Below are 21818 nucleotides of genomic sequence, written 5' to 3' on the forward strand. Positions count from 1 at the left end.
CTGTGTTTCTGTTCAAAGTGATTAGTGCATGCCACTGTTCAGATCAGCCTATCAGAACAGTGTTAAAACACACAAATACAGCACAAGCCATATATTAATCTGGTTTCACATGCCTGATGTCAAAAAGTGGCCTGGATGGTGATTCTGGGTATTAACCTGGAAAAGAAGTAATATACATGGCTTATTGGCCTATGCATTTTGACTAACCCTGTATAACATTAGCATATGATATAGCAAATTATGAGTTCTCCAGAACAAAGTGTACACAGGTCAACATTTTGGTTCCAAGGATGGGAAACTTATGGCCCTCAAATTGTTGTTGGTCTGTAATGCCAAATAGCTCTAACAACCACATCTAGTGGTAAGGTAGTTGTATTACTTTACCAGCTGGAGGAGCACACATTGCCCATTAAATGTTTATATCAGCATAATGCCTTGAACAGTACAGGTATAATATGATAATTAGCAGTGCTCTGTGGGAAAGCGCTTGCCAAATCCATCTAATGCTTTTAGGAAGCTTTACTTGGAGGTAATTTTTAGTATGTGAATCTGGCAATATTTTGAAAGGCAGTTGCCTTTCAGTGCTGGGTGCATTTAGTGCATATGTATTCAGTTATATATGAGTATATAACATATTCCTGAAGAACTATGGGTAATAGAGATGAATCTTGAAGTCAGTTCCTGAAATCAAATGGACTTCTTAAAAAGTAAGACTTGAAAAAGAGAGAGAAAGAAACAGAAATACATTCAACTCTTCACATTAATTATGGTTGGAGTAAAAGGACCCCCGTGAAAATAAACAAGTGTGAATGTGAAAGTACTATTTTTATAAACTCAGAGAACATCTCTCTAAACATGTCCAGATCTTCAACCATAGCTCTATGATATCTGTAGGTCCTCCAACATAATTCCAAAAAGCAAAATTTTTCAAAACTCTAAAAAGCAAAGCTTGTTTTTACCACGGTATATAAGGGGCAGCATTTTATTAGGCCATTGTGTATAGTGGAATTGCGCATCCACAAATTTCAGTCTCCACATGGAATCTTCACTGTACTAACTAGCCTAGTTAACTTTTCATGTTTTTAAAGTATCTCTGACAATTGTATCAAGTGTAAAATACATATTTTCACTTTGATGCAGTTGTTAATTTGGTAGTTTTGCTATAACAAATAACACTAATCACTGCAGCAACTGTTAAACTGTTACTAGCTGATAAGCCTATAGAGTGATACTGGTATTCAGTGAATTCTGATGAAAGCTGCACTGATCATACTATACATTTTGTAACATCATGCATTAAAGTAAAGCCTTGTTTTAACTTCCGCCTTTAAAGCAGTGGCTTTTATTTAATGGTGCTTGAAAATCCTTCATGATACTTTCCTACTGATTTTCTTAATGTTATGACTTCTGCCCTTCCATTTTTTTTTCTATACCCACAATTATTTCATCCAGTAACTCTACTGATGTCATTGACTCCAAAACTGCTTGATTCGGAGGAAACCAAGGCTGGATCCCTTGATCTGCCGATGGAGCTGCAGAAGGCAGGAAGTTCTGACTCTCGAAAAGCTTCACCAGCTGTTCGCAAGACACCTCCTTTGGCATTGCCATTTCCCAAAAGTTCTAGCCAGAATATAATGACATTTCCTAGATCACCTAGTTTTTTAAGCCCCATGAAGTCCCCAAGTCAGTACTTTCAGATCTGCTATTAAATTAAAGTTCATCTGCCTCGGTATCTCAATTATAACAATACCAGCTAGTGTATTTCTGGTGTTAAGCATGCTTACTCAAATCATGTCAGCTTAATTCTGATCTGTAATTCTTTTGTGTGTTTCTTTTCTCTGTGTTATCATTTGTTGCTCTTTATGTTTTTGAAGTATAGCTATTTTACTTTACTTTGCATGTATATCACCACAGTATGTTTCCTAACATCTTGTCATTATGTTTTCAGTATGTCTTTAACAATATACATAAAGTATAAAGTTAATCTTTACACTAATATGCAATCAGTGTTGACAGTTTCAGATGCTAATACCCAGATATGTAAATAACCAATCTAACTTAATAAAAGAATTTTGAGTAGCATTTCTGTGTTAATTGTAATCTTTGGGATCTTTCCTCCGTTGGGTAGAATGTTATACTTCCATCCAGAATGCTATACTTTCTCTTTCCAATATGTGGAATTCATTACCACTTGGCTGCGTGGGTTATTTTACTTTTCTAAGGAAAACTGAAGCAGAAGGGGACTTTGTGTGTATGCAATTGATTATATGAGGCTTTTGTTGGTGGAAAAAGCCCATTCCTCCTAATATAACTTTAAGATATCATTAGGCAAAATACTACTGGGTTGGGATGGAAGAAGAATGGAATATGTGACTGGTACTGTGCTTGTAAACCTTTATATTTCTGCCCTTCTTATAGAGGAAGGATATGTTAAAATGTTTCTGCGCGGACGTCCTGTTACCATGTACATGCCCAAAGACCAAGTGGAATCTTACAATCTGGAAGCAAAAGCAGAACTACCAACCAAGAGGCTTAAATTGGAATGGGTGTATCCTTTTTAAAATAGTCTCTAGTTAAACTAAGCACTACTTATTTCTTGTTCTTTTAAAAATATAGTTGGAAGGTCTGTTAAGCAAGAAATGTATTTTGGAGAACTAGTACAATTTTACCAATAAAACAACCAAATGAGTATTAATGACATGGAACTTCTGCTCCACATATTTCTATTATTAAGCGGACCCAGGAAGGTTTCAATTAAATGTAGCCTCAAGGTTTATGTTTCAAACAAGTGAACTATCAGACAATTAAATTAGACACATTGGAGAAAAGTAGGGCGCTATGGTTACTAATTAAAATGTACTTAAACAAGTTTGCTCTTCTGCTGACATATCAAAGGGTATTTATAGCAACTCTATAATTTTGGAAAGACATACGAGTATTATAAAAAGTATGATAACTTTTACTGCATTCATTTTGATTATATTTGTTCAAGTGTGGTCAGTACTTGACATATTCTGATTAGAAAGAGAATAATGCTGGTTCTGCACTTTTATTTGTCTTAGAAGTTTTTTTCTTAAGTGTGTGAGCTCTGTTGGCCATTCTTTTTGGCACAACTCAAATCCACATAGTGCTGTGTTAACTATATCAGAACTGAGAGTTGCAGGTGAATAACATCAAAAGGATTATATAATTTCCCATTCCCTACTTCAAACACATGGAGCTTCCATATGAAACTTTGTATAACATTGTCTGATAGAACTTCAATGCTGCTATTTTACACTCTTATCTTGAATTGGTTTGTTGGGTCTCATCCCTGACTGCACAAGTCTCCAGTTCTCAATGAATAGCTAGACTAGATAGGATTAGAGTGAGGGATTCCTTCCTCACATTCCTATGCATGCTTATCCCAGAAGGGGCTCTGTCTTTACTCTCCTCCTTCTCTTGCCACTATCTCCCCCCCCCCCCCTTGAAGATGTAGCAATGTGATCTTTTTGAGGGATTAGGTAACTTCCTCTTTAAAGGTATTTTTATTGCCCAGGGTTTGGCCTTGTGGTCATTCTCTCCATTTTGACCTTTCTCTTCTGCCTTTGTCTTCCTTTGAGTGAGGTGGCATTTTCCTTTTCCAGACAAAATGTAGCTGCGTGGATACTTCTGTTATTTTTATCCTTTAACCTTCCTTAGAAGAAAACTTAGTAAACGGGTTAGGTCCAAGACCCATTTCTATCTAGAATAGATTTCTTTTTACTTCAATAAATATATATTTTTGGAGCCTAAAGTTGTCACTCTGCAATCCTGTTCCATCCTGTTGAATGGAAGCTTATCCTGCTTCACCACACATGAGTTTCTGCTGATTATGAACTGTGCTTCTGGCACTCTGCTATAATTTTAGTGGAATCACCCCAGTGAGGGTTATTTTTGAGCCCGGCAGCTCAGATTTCCAACAGTGTTTTTATCTGGTTGCTGTATTTTATGATGTTCTTATTTTAATGGTGTTTTTTGTTTTAATGGATGATTTTGCTTTATGACTTGTGGACATTCTGTCTCTTATGTAAGCCGCCCTAGTCCCTTTGGGGAGATGGTGATGGGGTATAAGAATAAAGTTGTTGTTGTTGTTGTTGTTGTTGTTGTTGTTGTTGTTAGCTGCTTTACAAAGCAAAGGGGTTTCATTTTTAAATAAATCTGAAACTCTTGAAGTTCACTTCATCTGTATCATCTGTATCTCGGTTGATGGTTCATATTTCCATAACTGAACTAATCATTTCATTTCCTGTTCTCTATTACCAGTTATCCTTTGAATCATGAGTGATCTGTATGGCTAAGCAAGTATCTTGCAGTAGTACAATAGATCTTATAGCATGCATAAACTGGCCACAGAAATAATTATTCTTAGCCTGCTAAAAGTCAGTTTTGTTGAAAGCTGGGACACTTTGCATCTATATCTGAAAATGTAGGTGAGCTACGGAAACATATCTGATTTGGAATCATCATGTTTTCTTATTTAGGTGCCTGTGTTCTGTTTTCAGTGTTTTGCATTTCTTTTTAATATTCTTTCAGGGTGTGTAAGGAAGGGGATCAGTAATGCAAACATCTACTCAGGTATATTGTCTGACTGTTCACATGGTTGTAGAAAGAGGCGCCTTCAAACATTCTCAGGTTCCCTGTTGTTCATTGTAAAAATTATGAATATAAAAACATAATGTGGAAAGCAGCTGTAGAAAGCAGCTGCAGTTTAGGCACTAAGCTTTTTAATTGTTTGGATCTTATTTCATGCTGATTATAGCAAAATATGAGCAGACCTAGGCCAAGTCTTCCTTGCCAACAACAATGCAGTATCTTGTCAAAGAGCATGCTGTTGCTTCATGTTTAGTGGAAGACAATATATCATAGATCAAATAATACAGTTTTATAGCTTGATTAACTCCTATTATTTCATTAGATCTACCCAGGATTTGTACTTTGGTAGCAGAATGAGATTCTGCATAATTGTTTTTTTTTAAAAAAATACACAGTGCATCCCCTCTTCAATCTTGTTTCCATCTGGCTAGTTAACACTAAGATAATGAAAGCAATCATCCAGAGCCAGCAATAATGAAATCAATCCTAGTAAAATGAGGCAGAGGGATATATTAGCTGACCTACTGGAGATCTTCTCCAGCCAGATGATACCTTTGTTTGTTTGCAGATTCACTTGAAATATTAGTTTTGTATTTCTTTAGTCTTCCTATGCTGAATCCTCAAATATTTCAAAACAAAAAAATGTGACTTATTGCATCAGACAGCATGAGATGGAAGAATAGCAAACTATATGTTTTGAAAGTACTAAAATGGAAGAATACTCAGCAGTTTTGTAGTCCCTTGATGTTTCCTGCTGTTCACCTTTTTAGCTAGCCCACAAACATTGGAAAATCTCCAGGCTCTTACTCGAAACTGGAGCCTTTCCAGTTGGCATATTTACACATCTGCTAATTTGGGGTGTGGGAGATGGCCCATTCCCTATGTCACTTGAAACTGAATTCACATCAGCCAATAGGGAGAGCTCCGAAAAAGAACACTAATCAGTAGACCTGAATTACCATATCATGTTTGTTGAGATACGGTTAAACCATTGTAGGAAAAATATGTTTTCTTTGAAGAGGTGTATAGCTTCTTGATAGTCAACCTGGGGATGGAGCAGGGTCCAAACCTCTATGCAGGATTTGTTACAGATGACACTAGTGATTCATGAGAAGTAAACTAGTGAACAAAACTCCAAGAATCTGAAAACATCTGTAATTGTGAATTGTACAGATCCAAAAGTCTCACATTGAATGTCTCTTTAAATTTTGAACAGTTAACAACTTAACAAAGATTCCAGATATGGCTATAGGGGTCGTGACTGCCGCAGTAATCTGTACCTCCTACCAACGGGTGAAACTGTATATTTCATTGCATCTGTTGTTGTATTGTACAATGTTGAAGAGCAACTTCAGAGGCATTATACTGGTCATAATGATGACGTGAAGTGGTAAGTTTTAAGATTGATAACTTGGAAACTAGTGAGGAAAACCAATGAAATAAAGAACAAAATTTGTATCTTATAATGTATTCTGTTTTAAATAAAATATAAGAGGAATGCCAGCAAAATCAGCATCATCAAGCTTTGTCATGGTCCAAAGACCCAATTTGCTCTGCAGAAAAAGTGCATATCAGATTCATAAACGAGTGTGATTCTGGATGCATATGAACATGGATAAAAACACTGGAAATATATACAGGCCAAATTTCAGCCTGTGTCTAATACAGGAAGTTGTCTTATTCTGACTACCTCAGAGAGAAACTTGGCAATTGCCAGGGTCTCCTGGGTGAAATTTTCACCTAGTAAAAACTTTACTTGGGATTGGACTGATCTACCAGCAAGGTTTCCCAGTAGTGTTTGTAAAAACTGGAAGACAATAAGATGTGATACATACATTCAGCATCATAGTTGTTACAAGGGCAAAGTCTTGCATTGTACGGGACTCCCGCAAATTTGCCTTGAAGCATTTCAGATGGGAACACATTGCACTTTACCTTGGAGAATAGACATCAATTTTCATGAATTTTCATGAAAATTCCCAGTATAATGTATGTTCAGGGCACTTGGGGAACAAGAAACGTATGAGTGGGAATTCAGCTCACAGAAGGCAATGCCCCATAGTCTTTGTTTGATAGATTTAAGTGCCATGTCATAACCCAGATAAGATAAGAGGGAGGAAGAGAGGTCAATAGAAGAGGCTTTTTTAGAGTTAAGCTTGAACCAGTTTTGTAATCATCCTGGGCTAGATGGTAAATCAGACCTGAGCCCAGTCTGAAAACACTGACCTTAATCCAACATTTAAGGGCCCATCACCAAGCTCTTTTTGACAAGGGGATTTCCCCAGATTCAAACAGCAAGACACAGGATGCACACATCTGGGGAAGTGGAAGAAGACCCTCAAGAACTGTGATTGGTGCTGATCTATCTTAGTTGTTGAGCCACCAATCCAGACCCTAGATGCATATAGCAATTGGGTAAAAGAGCACAAGGCTTCAGAAGCCATGACCCAAATACCAGTCATATGTTCCTATTAAGACCACTTGTCATCCTAGCCAGCAGCCCCTGGAAACAGTTGGAAATTCCTTGCTTTTATGGCTACAGGCTTTCTAAGTGAGACCTTGGCAATGCTGCATCGATTCACCGGACCTCTTCAGCAAGAATCTATAGCATTTGGATTTATCAATACTTTCATTTTCCACATTGTTGTTCCTCTGTAAAATAGGATAAAAAATGAACCCATTCTTATTTGTTTGGTATATATTCATTATACATGGCATTTATTTTGCTAAAGAAAAGTTAAACCAAATGGCCCCATTTGATTCAGTTTTTTTATTTTTCCTGAACAAATGTTAACCTCCTACTACATGTCAGATACATAACTGAACTGAACTAAAAAGAACTTCCTTACGACAATCTAGTAAGGCCTTGACTAAAATGAGATTTGAACCAGCACATTTTTTACTCCCATCCCATTATCCAGTTTCTATTCTCACTGCCCTCTATGCATGCAAGAAATAGAACAAAAATACTGTTGCGGCTATACATTTAGTCTTCAACAGTTTACTCTCTTAATGCTACGTTTGTTTTGTGTTGGGAGACACTATCTGGCATTGGTAAGAATTTGAGATTTCCTATGAAGAATGAATTTTCAAATTCAAATTGTTTTTAGGATAAGAATATAAATTGTATTAACAGACACTGCAGGTTGCAAACTAGTCTATAATGTTAGATAAGGAAGAGTAAAAAATAGCAATGAGCATTTTTCTCCATGTGCATTCCAGCAAAACTTTCAGTAAATATAATGTCCAAAGATTTCTGAGTTCTTAAAAATGATATTATAAACAGTATCTGAAAATACGTTATATGACATAGATGTTTTCCTTTTTCTTTGCAGCCTAGCTGTCCATCCTGACAGGATCACCATAGCAACTGGCCAGGTTGCAGGAACATCTAAGGATGGAAAAGTAAGTCAGCCTATTGCTGAGGCTCAGGATTTCCTACATAGAAATGTGATGTACTATTGTTGTACTATTAAGAGCAGTTGTGTTAAAATTGAAATCATTTAGCTACATTTTGTAAAGAACCCAAATGTTTATGGCATCTAAGAGTTAAAAAATGATAGGATGACAAATAGTCTTAATGGGAACATATGTACAAGGTCCTGGTCCCAAGTTCTAGATCCAGCCTAAAATAGTGCAGTTGTTGGATGCAGCATAAACATCTATTTGCTTTACTTAAACAAATGTAGTTTTGATACGAATGCTTTATAAAGCATAGCCTTTCTTCATGAACGAGAGTATAAATTTGGGATAGCCTAAGGTTTGCTTTTCATTCAGAACAGAGTTTCCATATTAAATAATAATTTCAGGGTAAAGTAATATTTTTTCCTGGGGACTTTCCAGTTGAGAAACTGTGCATCAAAACCTTTCCCTATTTGGTGCTTTTTCATCTTACACCAAGTCTTCTAATGAAATTCTGTTGTCATTAAGAACAAGACAATTTTTGTTGTCCCATCTGATTCTCATGAAGGTTTTACATGATGAAAACTGTAACTGGCTTGTTTGCAGATAAATTATGTTATCTGTGAGCAAATATTTTCTCTCGGGCTTTTATCCAGTTAGTTGTTTTAAATTTGTGTTTACAAAGGCTGCTCTCTAGTGGTTCAGAAATACATTGCAGTAAATGTAGTTCTGTCAAACCCTTTTATCAGTTGCTGTAGAAGGGAACTTCAAATGCATATTGCATGTGAACTTCATTAATGATAACTTAAAATTTCTGGAGGTCAAAGTTAAGATTTCAGTAGTGTAAGATTTTCCATGACTTTGGTTTATTGTCTAATTGATTTATTCCCCATTTTAATGTTGAATTCTTTCATTAAGCGTTTACTCTACCATCATCTGCCCCGCCTTCTACCTTACCAGCCAGCATTGATAATGATGATGGTGATGAGTGTTAATTTTGCCATATTGTGAATGGCAGGTTGTGATGATTATGGTTATTATTATGTTTTTTATTATTATGTTTACTTAACTCAACTTTCTCTCTCTACAAAAGAGAGTCAAAGCAGCTTACAGAAAAACAAAATGAAATACAATTTAAAACCTAAACATATATAAACATTAAAACAGAATTAAATATTAATGGTATTACAAATAAACAGTTTAAATCCTTTAAAACTGTTTGAAAGAGAATAGCTTGACCAAATCCCTCTAAAATGTTTATGGCAAAGATTAGGGGGTCTACTGGTTGAATAACGAATCCTTTAGTCAACAGCCTAATTTTTTTGCTGTTATAACACATTTTAGTTTCTTACGTCGTACCTTGAGATTTCAGGATACAGTAGAATGAATGGATACATTTGGTGAGCTGGCATTTGTGAAAATATTCCAGTGAAGTAAGTGTGTGTGTGTATTTATTGTAATCCACTGGATATAGAAATGAAGATATTCTCTCCAAAGTTTCCATGTTAATGATGTGAAGATGTTTTTTATCCACTAATGTACTAATGATGATTCTGAAAAGGCTTGTATTTCCTCACATTCTTACACACATCTGTTTAATTACAATGTTTTTATTTGTTCAATTTCAACAGCAACTGCTGCCCCATGTCCGCATTTGGGACTCTGTTACCTTGAATACACTACATGTCATTGGGATGGGGTTCTTTGACCGGGCTGTCACTTGCATTGCATTTTCCAAATCAGTAAGTAAATTTTTTTAATGTGTTGTTGAAGTGCTTTGCATGCTTCTCATTGTGAGGATATGATTTTAAAAAGAAAAATAAACAACTTACGGGAAAGCTTCCTGCATTTTTTAAAAAGGTACTCTTGTACTCTTGTACAATTGTTTCTTGTTTCAGTTGGGCTTTTCAGGAGATATTACCAATGAATTGCAGAAAATATTGTTGTACTTGATCCTTACAAAGTTCTCAGATCAAAATGAATTAGTTTTGCTCCAGTGAAATCCTACTCTTCACTAAAATGGTTTCAGCAGAATAAACATGGTCCAATAGTTCCTAATATCTTTTTTGTACAGATCTGTCTACTGTGATTCATGACCAATACATTTCCCCATTCTTCCCTTTTCTCCTTAACTTCAAGGTCAGGCAAACCATGTTATGGAATCTATGTGTGTTTTCATCACATGTTTTCCCTGTCTATATATAAAAAACATAACATATGCTTCACAAGTAAAGAAACCCCCTCCATAGCACCTTTCTCAGCTCATTTCACGGTTCTCCTTTGATCTGGGCAATTCAATCCCAAACCCAATTCAGTTCCAAAATACAGGAGCTGCACTGGATAAAAACTACTGGAAGTTGAAAATGTCCTGGGAGGGGCAGGATGATTTTGCTTCTGTCACTCATCCCTTGTACATGCCATTCATAATGAAAATAGATCTTACTTCTACCCTGAGTGTCAATCTGAATTTGAAAACCAACCTAACTGTTAAATTCTATCTTGTTTGTCCCATTTCTCTCAACCTTTATTGCTCCCTGCACCTGGTTTGACCCTTCAATTTCAAAACCATAAGTGGGGACAGTGGTATCAAACATCTGACTATGTTGTTGTTTTTCAATCTGTGGCGGCATGGAGACAAACCTATCTTGGAGTTTTCTTATGAAGCTTTCTACAGAGGGAATGTACAATTCTTTCCTCTAAAGCTGAGAGACAGTGGTTTTCATTGGCAAAGTGACATAATCAGTCATTTTTAATTACATATGAGTGTTCAACATTTCATGTCTTATTTCAGAATGGAGGGAGTAACCTTTGTTCAGTGGATGATTCCAATGACCATGTGCTTTCAGTTTGGGATTGGCAGAGAGAAGAAAAGCTTGCAGATGTCAAGGTATTTTGCAATGCCAGTGTTTAATTGAGACATGCAGAGTTTTCTTGTTGTTGTCCTCATTGTTTAAATATCTTCTAAATATCCCCATGCTTCGCCCCCCCCCCAATAATCTTTGCCTCTTTTCATTGGTTCTTTAGAGTATAGAACAATAGAACATCCTTCCTATTTCTGATATTTTTCTTTTAAAAGAGAAGAGTACATGGCAACAACAGCTAGTTTTTTTGATACAGTTGTCTTGTGAAGAATTCCTTCTTTTGCTCTGGCTATTCTAGACTTAGGATAAATGGGATTCTGGGAGCAAGTGATCATGGCTCCAGAGGTTTTATCCTGCATCTTTAATTGTTAATCGTTTACTGCAGAAATGCTGTTTTTTCTTACTCACTTTATTAGCATGAGGTTACCAGTTGTATTATTATTACCGTTCCTGTTCAAATCTCATAAGCTGTTGTGGAACAGCTAATTTGGTTGAGTGGCACACAGCCAATTTTGTTAAGATAATAGCCTACCTTTTAATGTGAATGTCTTCCCACTTAAAAGTATTAAGAAACAGGTTGTGCTGCCATCATCTGGGCAAAGAAGGAAGTCAGGAAGAAGGAGGAAAGAAAAGGAAAATTATTTCGTGGCAGGATCTGAAGTTTTGTCTCAGAATACTTTTAGTAGGAGTAGTAACAATCACAGTGCACAAGATTTTGGAGAAAACTGTATGCAATATACCAGTAATCTTCTCTCTTCCCTGAACTCTAGCAAGTTTAACTCAGTCTCTCAGTAAATACTTCCCCGTACTCTGATGTACACTGCTGTTGGAAAAGAAATTAAACATATACATGATTGCCACAGACAGCAGGACAACTGAGTGTTTCATTTGGAGTGTGTGAATATTCTTATGTATAGATACACAATCTACAGTCAGCCTTTCACTTTCACTGTTGTTCAGGACACAAAAACCACCCACCCAGCTGGGAAAATGAAAAAAAAAACCCACAATAAAATGCTACTTTCATCAGAAGTTAACCACAGAATCAAACTAGGAGCTAGAGATTTCTAGAGAGATGTTTTCCCAAGTAATTTTTAGGTCCTTCAGCATGACTCTGTGGTCAGTTTCCAAAAAAGAACACTTTAATCAAATTTGCCAATAACCAAATCTGCAAAAGTAAAACTACAAATGTAGAGAGCCAACTGAATATTTAAATATTTAAAACCTTTGCTTCGCACAGTCTACTAATCACAAGATTAATTTATTTTTCTAAGTGGAATTTTTAAGGAGAGCTTGTAAAACTACTACATAAATAACAAGTTAAATCATGTTAAGGCATGAGGTGTCATCAAGTGATTGGCTTTAAACTATTTCTTTTAATTTAAATATAAAATCCATTGTATATTTAATAATGCTTTCAAAGTGTCCGGAGTTACTCTTGATACCCTTAAAGATTGTCTATGAGCTTTATGCCATTTCTGTGTTTTTGTTTATTAATAAAATACTTTTCTTCTTCTTCTAGTGCTCTAATGAAGCTGTATTTGCTGCCGATTTTCATCCTACAGATACAAATATAATAGTTACATGTGGAAAATCACATCTTTATTTTTGGACACTTGAAGGAAATTCTCTCATTAAAAAGCAAGGATTATTTGAGGTAAAGGTTCTGATGTTTTTGGAGCCCAAGACCAGGCTTGTTTGCTTCAAAATTTTAGATACTTCATTCACCCTATACTGAGTTCCACTTTGGTAATAGTATTGTGGAGTATATTCATCTAATGTACAATGACGAGGGCACAAGATTACACCAAAATAAAGGGCTGGAAAATGAAGCTCAGTTTTATGTAGCAGCTTCCCCAACTGCAAGCAAAGCATGGATCTATGTGATACCTACCTGGGGTTTAAATGCCCATTTATCTTCAAGCAGTGATTGTATATAGTAGTAGAAGAAGCTTAGCGATTGGGTGAAGATGTCTGTGGGCCAAATCAAGCCTTTGGAGTAGATGTTGCAAATTGAATTGTAAATTTGTATGGGAACTTTAGCATCGTCTCTCCCAGTTTCCTTCTTCGTTCTTTTGCACACTGTTAAGGATATTTGGGTTATAGTGATTTAATTTTTTTTACTGTGATGTCAAAGTCTATAGAGCTAATCGTCTTTGGAGCAACACTAATTTCTCCCGGTATTTATCTTAGGGTGGAAAAGCAACAATATAATTTCATCATTATTATACAGTACTCTTTAAAAAAGTTCAACTAAAATACTGAAGATATGTACTAAAGATGTAGTTACTCAGTGATATTTATGAATGTGTTAAATGTCTTATGTGCAGAAACAAGAAAAGCCAAAGTTTGTGTTGTGTGTGACATTTTCTGAAAATGGTGATACAATAACAGGAGACTCAAGTGGAAATATCTTAGTATGGGGAAAAGGTAAGAGAGTGACTTTATGAAACATTAAATGACTCTACATATTGCAGAAATGTGTGTGTGTGAGTGTGTGGTGGGGATCTTCCCTTATATATAGTTTGTAAATAACAGTAATAATACTTTTATGCCAGTAAGACGGGTTTCCTGGCATCCCAATGAACCCTCGGGCACCAAAGAGATAATTTTTAAAGAATATTGTCTTTCACCCAATCTAAGGTGCCATAAATGCAAGGCACACCATTTTTGAACCTTCAATTTTGAAGAAATAATTTTCTTAGAACATTTTTTTAGAATTCCTCTGTATGCACAATACCTTGTTTTTGTTTCAGTGTAGCTTTATAGTGCAGTCTTTTCTATAGGCTATGTGAAGAAACCTGGAAATCATCTTGTTTACATGAGTCTATTTTATTAACTCTATGGGCCCATTGGGGCAGCAGCTGAAGTAGGAAGCAAGGATTAGCTCAGCCAGACTATAAGCAACCGTCTGGCTGAGGCTAAGGACAAATGTATTGTCTAAATAGAAGACGTTTCATATATTCATACCCATTGCAATATACCTGTTGCAAAATACCCTCCTCCTCTCTCAAAATACAGCACATTTAAGGTGCTATTTAATCTAAGGTACACCTTATTTTGGATCCCCTTAGATTTGGTGAAGTATGGTATTTACCTAATGTCTAAGTGATTTCTTCATTTTCCTAGAAACACTAATATTGCGTTAATATAGAGTCATTGGAGGTGAGTGGTAATACACATTCTTGTGCCCCTGCAATATCTTCATTAATGGCACGGGGTTCAAATGGAAGCAAAAGGATTAATCCTTATTATAAGTCTTCTGAGCTTCTTGCCTAGATAATAAAATTGGATATGAAGTTATTGTTACTATTGTATAGTGTAAGGGACAAGAGAGGAGGTGGGTTGGACCCTGTAAATAAAAATGAGGTGGGGAGGGGGGTAGAGGGGAAGAAAGGATATGGCCAAGGACCGAAAAATCAAACAACGAACAAAGCAGAAAGCAAGATCTTGTCTTTAGATTGCGGCATGGAGGGGGAGAGGTGTTCCATTAGCCGAGGGGCCCCCATAGAGGTCGTGGTGGGAAGGAGGAGATGCGGGAAAAGGAGACCTCGAATTCGGCCTAATTCGGACCGCTTATCCACATTAACAACCCCCAACCGGTCTCCTAAGGTAAATTGGTGTAACCAGGTGAGCGGGCCCTCCGGGTTGAAGGTGGTGTTATTGAACGCCAGATCTGTCAACGGAAAAACGACCTGGATCCAGGATTTAATCCTGGAGGAGCGGGCAGATCTGGCGTGCATCACGGAGACCTGGCTGGATGAAGCGGGGGGCGTAAATCTCTCCCAGCTTTGTCCTCCAGGTTTCTCCGTGCAACACCAACCAAGAGCCGGAGGACGGGGAGGCGGGGTCGCAGTGGTCTATAGAGATTCCATCCATCTGACCAGGAGTCCCATCCCGCAGACCACAAATTTCGAATGCGTCCACCTGAGGGTGGGTGACCGGGACAGAATAGGGATTCTTGTAGTGTACCGTCCACCTCGCTGCACTACAGTCTCCCTGCCTGAGCTAGCGGGGGTGGTCTCGAGCCTGGTGGTGGAGTCCCAACGGCTTCTTGTGCTGGGGGACTTCAACATCCATGCCGAGGCAACCCTCACAGGAGCGGCTCAGGACTTCATGTCTGCCATGGCAACCATGGGGCTGTCCCAACAAATAACTGGCCCCACCCACTGTGCTGGACACACATTGGACTTGGTCTTCTGCCAGGGATGGGAGCAAGGTGGCGGTGTGGAGGAGCTGTCTATCTCTCCGTTGCCATGGACCGACCACTTCCTGATCAGATTTAGGCTCACTGCGCCCCCTAACCTCCGCAAAGGTGGAGGACCCATTAAGATGGTCCGCCCCAGGAGGCTTATGGATCCGAACGGATTCCTGATGGCTCTTGGGGAGTTCCCCGCTACCTCGGTAGGTGACCATGTCGAGGCCTTGGTCGCTCTCTGGAATGGGGAGATGACCAGGGCAATTGACAGGATCGCTCCGGAACGTCCCCTCTCAAGTAACCGAGCTAAACCAGCTCCTTGGTTCACTGAGGAGCTGGCAGCGATGAAGCGAAGGAAGAGGGAACTAGAGAGCGTGTGGCGCTCGGACCCAAGCGAGCCAAATCGAGCACGGTTTGTGTCCTTTCTAAGGGCATATGCCGCGGCAATAAAAGCCGCAAAGAAAACTTTCTTTGCGGCCACTATTGCGTCTGCAAAAAACCGTCCGGCGGAGTTGTTTCGGATTGTCAGAGGTCTTTTAACTCCCCCTACCTCAGGTGGGAGCCCTGACAACTCGGCCACGCGCTGTGAAGCATTTGCTCGGTTCTTCGCAGACAAAGTCGCTTTGATCCGTTCTGGGCTGGACGCCACATTAAAGGCAGTCTCGGTGGATGTGACACAAGCACCTGCTTGTCCTATTTTGATGGATTCTTTTCAGTTTGTGAAACCCGAGGATGTGGACAAGATACTTGGAGGAATGAGGCCTACCACGTCCATCCTAGACCCCTGCCCATCCTGGCTTCTGAAAGAGGCCAGAGGGGGATTGGCTGAGTGGGTAACGGTGGTGGTTAATGCCTCCCTTCGGGAAGGCATGATTCCAGCGAGCCTAAAACAGGCTATTATAAAGCCGCTGTTGAAGAAACCATCACTGGACCCCACCAAATTTGACAACTTTCGGCCTGTTTCCAATCTTCCCTTCTTGGGCAAAGTCATGGAAAGCGTGGTGGCCTCACAACTCCAGGTATTCTTGAGAGACACGGATTATCTGGATCCGGCACAGTCTGGCTTCAGACCGGGACATGGTACCGAGACGGTCTTGGTCGCCTTAGTGGATGATCTCCGCCGGGAGCTAGACAGGGGGAGTGTGTCCCTGTTGGTGCTCCTGGACCTCTCAGCGGCCTTCGATACCGTCGACCACGGTATTCTTCTGGGACGCCTTGCAGAGATGGGCCTTGGAGGCACCGCTTTGCGGTGGCTCCAGTCATTTCTGGAGGGTCGTACCCAGAAGGTGTTATTGGGGGACTCCTGTTCAACACCACAGCCGTTGACCTGTGGTGTTCCTCAGGGCTCCATACTGTCCCCCATGCTGTTTAACATCTACATGAAGCCGCTGGGTGAGATCATCCGGAGTTTCGGGGTGCGGTGTCATCTGTACGCAGATGACGTCCAACTCTGTCACTCCTTTCCACCTGCTACTAAGGAGGCTGTCGAAGTCCTGAACCGGTGCCTGGCCGCTGTGACGGTCTGGATGAGGGCGAACAAACTGAAATTAAATCCAGACAAGACAGAGGTACTCCTGGTCAGTCGCAAGGCCGAACAGGGTATAGGGTTACAGCCCGTGCTGGACGGGGTCGCACTCCCCTTGAAGGCACAGGTTCGCAGCTTGGGTGTGACCCTGGACTCATCACTGAGCCTGGATCTCCAGGTTTCGGCGGTGACCAGGGGAGCATTTGCACAGCTTCGGCTCGTGCGCCAGCTGCGCCCGTACCTTGGGAAGTCTGACTTGGCCACGGTGGTACACGCTTTGGTCACATCCCGCCTCGACTACTGCAACGCTCTCTACGTGGGGCTGCCCTTGAAGACGGCCCGGAAGCTCCAGCTAGTCCAGCGTGCGGCAGCCATGTTGTTAACCGGAGCGGGACGCAGGGAGCACACAACGCCCTTGCTGTCCCAGCTCCACTGGCTGCCGATTAGCTACCGGGCCCAATTTAAGGTGCTGGTGTTATCCTACAAAGCCCTAAACGGTTCCGGCCCAAAATACCTTGAGAACCGCATCTCGGCCTACGAGCCCACGAGGACCTTAAGATCATCCGGGGAGGCCCTTCTCTCGGTCCCGCCTGCCTCACAGGCACGCCTGGCGGGGACAAGAGAGCGGGCCTTCTCGGTGGTGGCCCCCCGGCTGTGGAACTCCCTCCCTGCTGAAATCAGACAGGCGCCTTCCCTCATGGCCTTCCGCAAGGGCCTGAAAACCTGGCTCTTTGAGAAGGCCTTCAACTAAGTGCTATGTTTTTGGAATGACCACCGGAATGGACCATGACTACGAGATTGATTATGACCCTAAACAAGACGAAGCGGATTTTTAGTTAAGTAGCTGTGTATTAGTAAGATGTGTGTTGTGGTCCTGATTTACTGTAACCTGTTGTCCTTTGTGTTCTATGTTCTGTACACCGCCACGAGTCGCCTTCGGGCTTGAGAGTGGCGGTTAACAAGTGCAAATAATAAATAAATAAATAAATAATAGTGCTAGGTATGTGAATTGTGATTACCTGGAAGTATATTCCCAGCAAATGGGATATGATGATGATTCGGAGGGGAAAATGGGGCATAAGTGAACAGGCCGCAACAAGGTTAGATTTTAGAGTAAGTTCATATTGAAGGAACATGTCACACACATACCCATGCTGCCGAGAAGACTCATTTGAAACATTTGGTATTCTTCTAGGCAGCTATAGCATGCACCTCATACATTCCAGTCTTTTCTTTGTACATAGTTTGATAACTCAAACATTTGAGCAGGTTCTATTGATATTTTTAGTGAAAAGGAACACTGAAATCCCAAAAGATCACTAACTTGATAGTTTAGATTTCTTAGGCTGGCTTAAACATAATATATAGAGTGCTTCCAGATGAACAATTCCTGGTGCTTCCAATAAAGAAAGATTGTACAGCTGTTTCATCTTTCACTCCTTAACAGATTTTCTGTGGTAAGAGAACAGATAGAAGAAACAGTGGGAAAACACGGGAGGGTTACAAATAGAAGATTACATTGTCTGGACCCCCTGTAAAATTCCATGAATGAGGCAGGGCAGTTGCACAATAAAAGTGGCATCTGAAGGTATTCATAGTCCCAGACCAAAGGTATGTTTCGGTGATGACAGTACTAGAGGAAGAGAAACAGCTGAATGAACCAATGAAATATACTTTTAAAATGTCTTTCCTCCTCATAATTAGGCACCAATAGAATAAGTTCTGCAATTCAAGGGGCCCATGAAGGTGGCATTTTTGCACTATGCATGCTGCGAGATGGCACACTTGTGTCAGGAGGCGGAAAAGACAGAAAGTTAATATCTTGGAATGGGAACTACCAAAAACTTCACAAAACTGAGGTAACAATACCAATTTCTAAAAATTAATCTGGGTGCTTGTTGTTTTGCAGTGTAAATCCCCCAAAGTCTTCTTCCTTTATTATTTCTAAAATATTTAACTGTAAGTTTCATGATTAACACATGCCTTAAGGTTAATAAAAATGTGTCATTGGAATGCTCATGTAATACATGAATTTTGAAGAGGTCAGAGTAAACACTTTTAAACTTGCGTTAGGCCACCTCAAGATGGGTAAAAAAAAATCTGTGGAACTCCTCCATCTTTTTCTGTAGAGTTTTATTTTGGTTTGGAGATAGGATTTTTTTTCCATCTTGAAGTATTTCGTAGGATTTTCCAGCATTGCCAAAGACTTTATATCTATTACCTGGGTTGCTTTAAATTAACCTAGTACTTCCTTATTTATTTATTTTTCGTGTCAGGAGTGACTTGAGAAACTGCAAGTTGCTTCTGGTGTGGGAGAATTGGCTGTCTACAAGGATGTTGCCCAGGGGATGGCTGGATGTTTTGATGTTTTTTACCATCCTTGTGGGAAGCTTCTCTCAAGTCCCCACATGGGGAGCTGGAGCTGACAGAAGGAGCTCATCTGCACTCTCCCTGGATTCAAACCTCCGACCTGTCGGTCAGCAGTCCTGCTGGCACAAGGGTTTAACCCATTGCGCCACCAGGGGCTCCTACTTCTTAAATGAAGTGTATCCATTACTTGCATGTATGTTTTACTCCCTTAGAGTGCATCTACACTATAGAATCATGGGACTTAAATTTGGTTTTCTATAGACTCACCTTTGCTCCTTCAGAACCACTGAGGGGGACTACTTTAAGGATGCTGTCTTTCATAGTTTTATTTTTGGTTGCAATTATTTCTGTAAGGCAAGTCTTGGAATTAGTTGCATTATCAATGCATCCAAATTGATGAAAATTTAAGCAGAATATATTTGTGTTGAGATTGGATCCCACATTTTTAGCAAAGTGTGTTGAAGAAAGGAATCAAAGATACAGTATACTGACCAAATATGTCTCCTAAACCAAATCATCTGAGCTGAACAAAGGTGGCACACATCAGGGGTGAGGTGAGCAGTTAAAGTCTATTTAAAAGGAACTAATCAGGTTAGACATACTGAGGCTTTATTTGTGTCTGTCAAGAAAGCGTCAGTGCTTCAGACAGTGGTTTCGTGATGAGACTCCCATCCTATTTGAAGGTTTGGGCAAATCCCAATTGTGATGGATTGATCCTCCATGCCATCCTGAAAATGAAATGGTGGACTTCTTGTGAATGTTATTGTGGAATGAGAAGAGACAATCCATGCCCATCATCAAGACATTAGGCTATAGGTGAAGTATAGATTAGGAATATGGTTTTGGTTAGGGCTAGATAATTAAACTGATGAAGAGACATTTAACAATAACTGAAAAGAACCTGGGCTCCTGCCTAGTCAGGTTGGCAGTATCCACTCAAACACAGTAAATTGCTCCTGTTGCCATCCCAGCACAAGCATTTTGATTATACATCTCAACTTTTTTAAGTTCAGTGGATGTTGGGGAAAGTCCGTTTCTGAAATGTTGTGCAAGATGGGTTGTAACATGTGATCGGTGGAATAGGAGGGGGAGACAGACGCAAGGGAGAGCGACAGAAAGCCAGCATATTTAAAGAGAGGACTAGATGTGCACCCTGCAATTTGCAGGGGCAAGCAAAACAAAAACATTGGAAACACTTGTTAATTAGAGACTGTGTGGTTGAGCCATTGGACATTTGGTCAACATACCCATTTGCTTAGACATTACATTTTTACACCATGAATCCCTGCCTGAGGAAAGGACCTAAAGACAAAACTGCATATTATCATACAACAGTGAATTTCAAAGTGTGATACATTTGAGCTGTTGTTCTCTTAGATAAATTAGATAGATTATGCTGTGGAATATGTTTACAAACTAAAATGCAAATGCAGTTATGGGTGAGAGATAAAATTATACAGTTTGGATTTCTAGCTAGCTATCTTACAAAGAAACCACCAACATTTTTATATCAGTGCAGTAGAAACTATACACTTGATAAATAATTCTGTTGCAATCGAATGTATTATTATGACCTGGATTATGTGATTTTAAATTGCTGTTCTAATGTGATGGTTTCACTGGTTGGTTTTAATGTGTTGTTTATTTATTGATTATATGTGTAAACACGGCATAGAGTTCTTGACTTTCTAAGGCCACCATGAATCCCCTTTGGGGTTGAGAAGGGTGGAATATAAGTATGGTGAATAAATGAATAAATATTAATTCACTTGTTGATTTTAAAAATAGATTCCGGAACAGTTTGGGCCAATAAGAACAATAGCAGAAGGAAAAGGTGACGTTGTATTGATAGGCACGACTCGAAACTTTGTTCTACAAGGCTCCCTTTCAGGGGACTTTTCTCCTATTACCCAGGTAATTTCCTCCAAATTATTTAAAGAAACAACATTATTATCATCATTATTATATTTAAATATCCAAGTTGTAAATGTTTTTGGAACAACAAAGGGTCTTTTCCTGCTAAGAACTTGTTGAATGACCCTTTTTTTCTTTTTATTAAATAATGTTTATATTGGCACTGTTAATACTGTATGTATCACAATATAATATCCATTGATAATATACTTTACATAGTAAAATAAACTAGAAAATATTAGATTTGATACAAAAGTACCCCAAGACTCTGATGCAGTTGTTAGAACCTACATTTTAACTGAAGGGGAAGAAAGAGAAGATGGCAAGGACAAGATAATGAATATCAATAAATGGATGTAGATGTACACATCTAAGCTTCATTTCGACTAGGGAGTACAAAATCAAGGATGAAACAAATGTATGAGTTGTGTGCTGAAGAATTCCCATTTGTACAAATAGATCAACCAATTGGGCATTGATAGTTGTAGTGAGCATGACATGTCTGGTCTGGAGGTTTGTCATCATTCATAGAATGATGCTGCAGAGCTCAGGCAGGCAGAGAATGCTACCATAAAGCTCATGTAGGCATGCAAGTTATTCTCCTTCTTCTTGGCCCGGATAAACAATTATTGTTATGCCTTGAAGTCATTTCTGACTTACGTTAACCCTAACACAACATTAACATGGGATTTTTCTGGCAAAATTTGTTAAGAGAAGACTTGTCTTTGCCTGAGAGGGTGTGATGTACCCAAGGTGACACAGAAGTTTCCATGGTTGAATGGGGATTTGTACCCAGTAACCTAGGCCAGCATTCAAACCACTATACAGTGCTGCTTGAACTATAATATAAACTCAACTTGGTTCTGATAGATAGTTTGTGAAATCATCAGTCTAGGTGTGAGAAATAATCTTCTCCTCAGTGCTTCTGGAAGTG

At 39.3% G+C, this 21818-nt stretch overlaps 1 protein-coding gene across 8 annotated transcripts in view; it reads left to right on the plus strand.

Moving 5' to 3' along the window:
• The window catches only part of EML1 (EMAP like 1), a 163589-nt gene that overhangs the window by 125122 nt on the left and 16649 nt on the right, over positions 1-21818 (plus strand). For all 8 annotated transcript variants that reach the window (XM_060755472.2, XM_067462988.1, XM_060755430.2 and 5 more), the window contains 9 exons: positions 2419-2548; positions 5855-6004; positions 7950-8019; positions 9648-9758; positions 10808-10903; positions 12400-12534; positions 13208-13307; positions 18305-18459; positions 20759-20884. In XM_060755472.2, the coding sequence (XP_060611455.1) occupies positions 2419-2548; positions 5855-6004; positions 7950-8019; positions 9648-9758; positions 10808-10903; positions 12400-12534; positions 13208-13307; positions 18305-18459; positions 20759-20884 (1073 nt within the window). The remainder of the gene's footprint in view (positions 1-2418; positions 2549-5854; positions 6005-7949; positions 8020-9647; positions 9759-10807; positions 10904-12399; positions 12535-13207; positions 13308-18304; positions 18460-20758; positions 20885-21818) is intronic.

Source organism: Anolis sagrei, chromosome 1 (assembly GCF_037176765.1).
Source record: "Anolis sagrei isolate rAnoSag1 chromosome 1, rAnoSag1.mat, whole genome shotgun sequence".
Classification (NCBI taxonomy): domain Eukaryota; kingdom Metazoa; phylum Chordata; class Lepidosauria; order Squamata; family Dactyloidae; genus Anolis; species Anolis sagrei.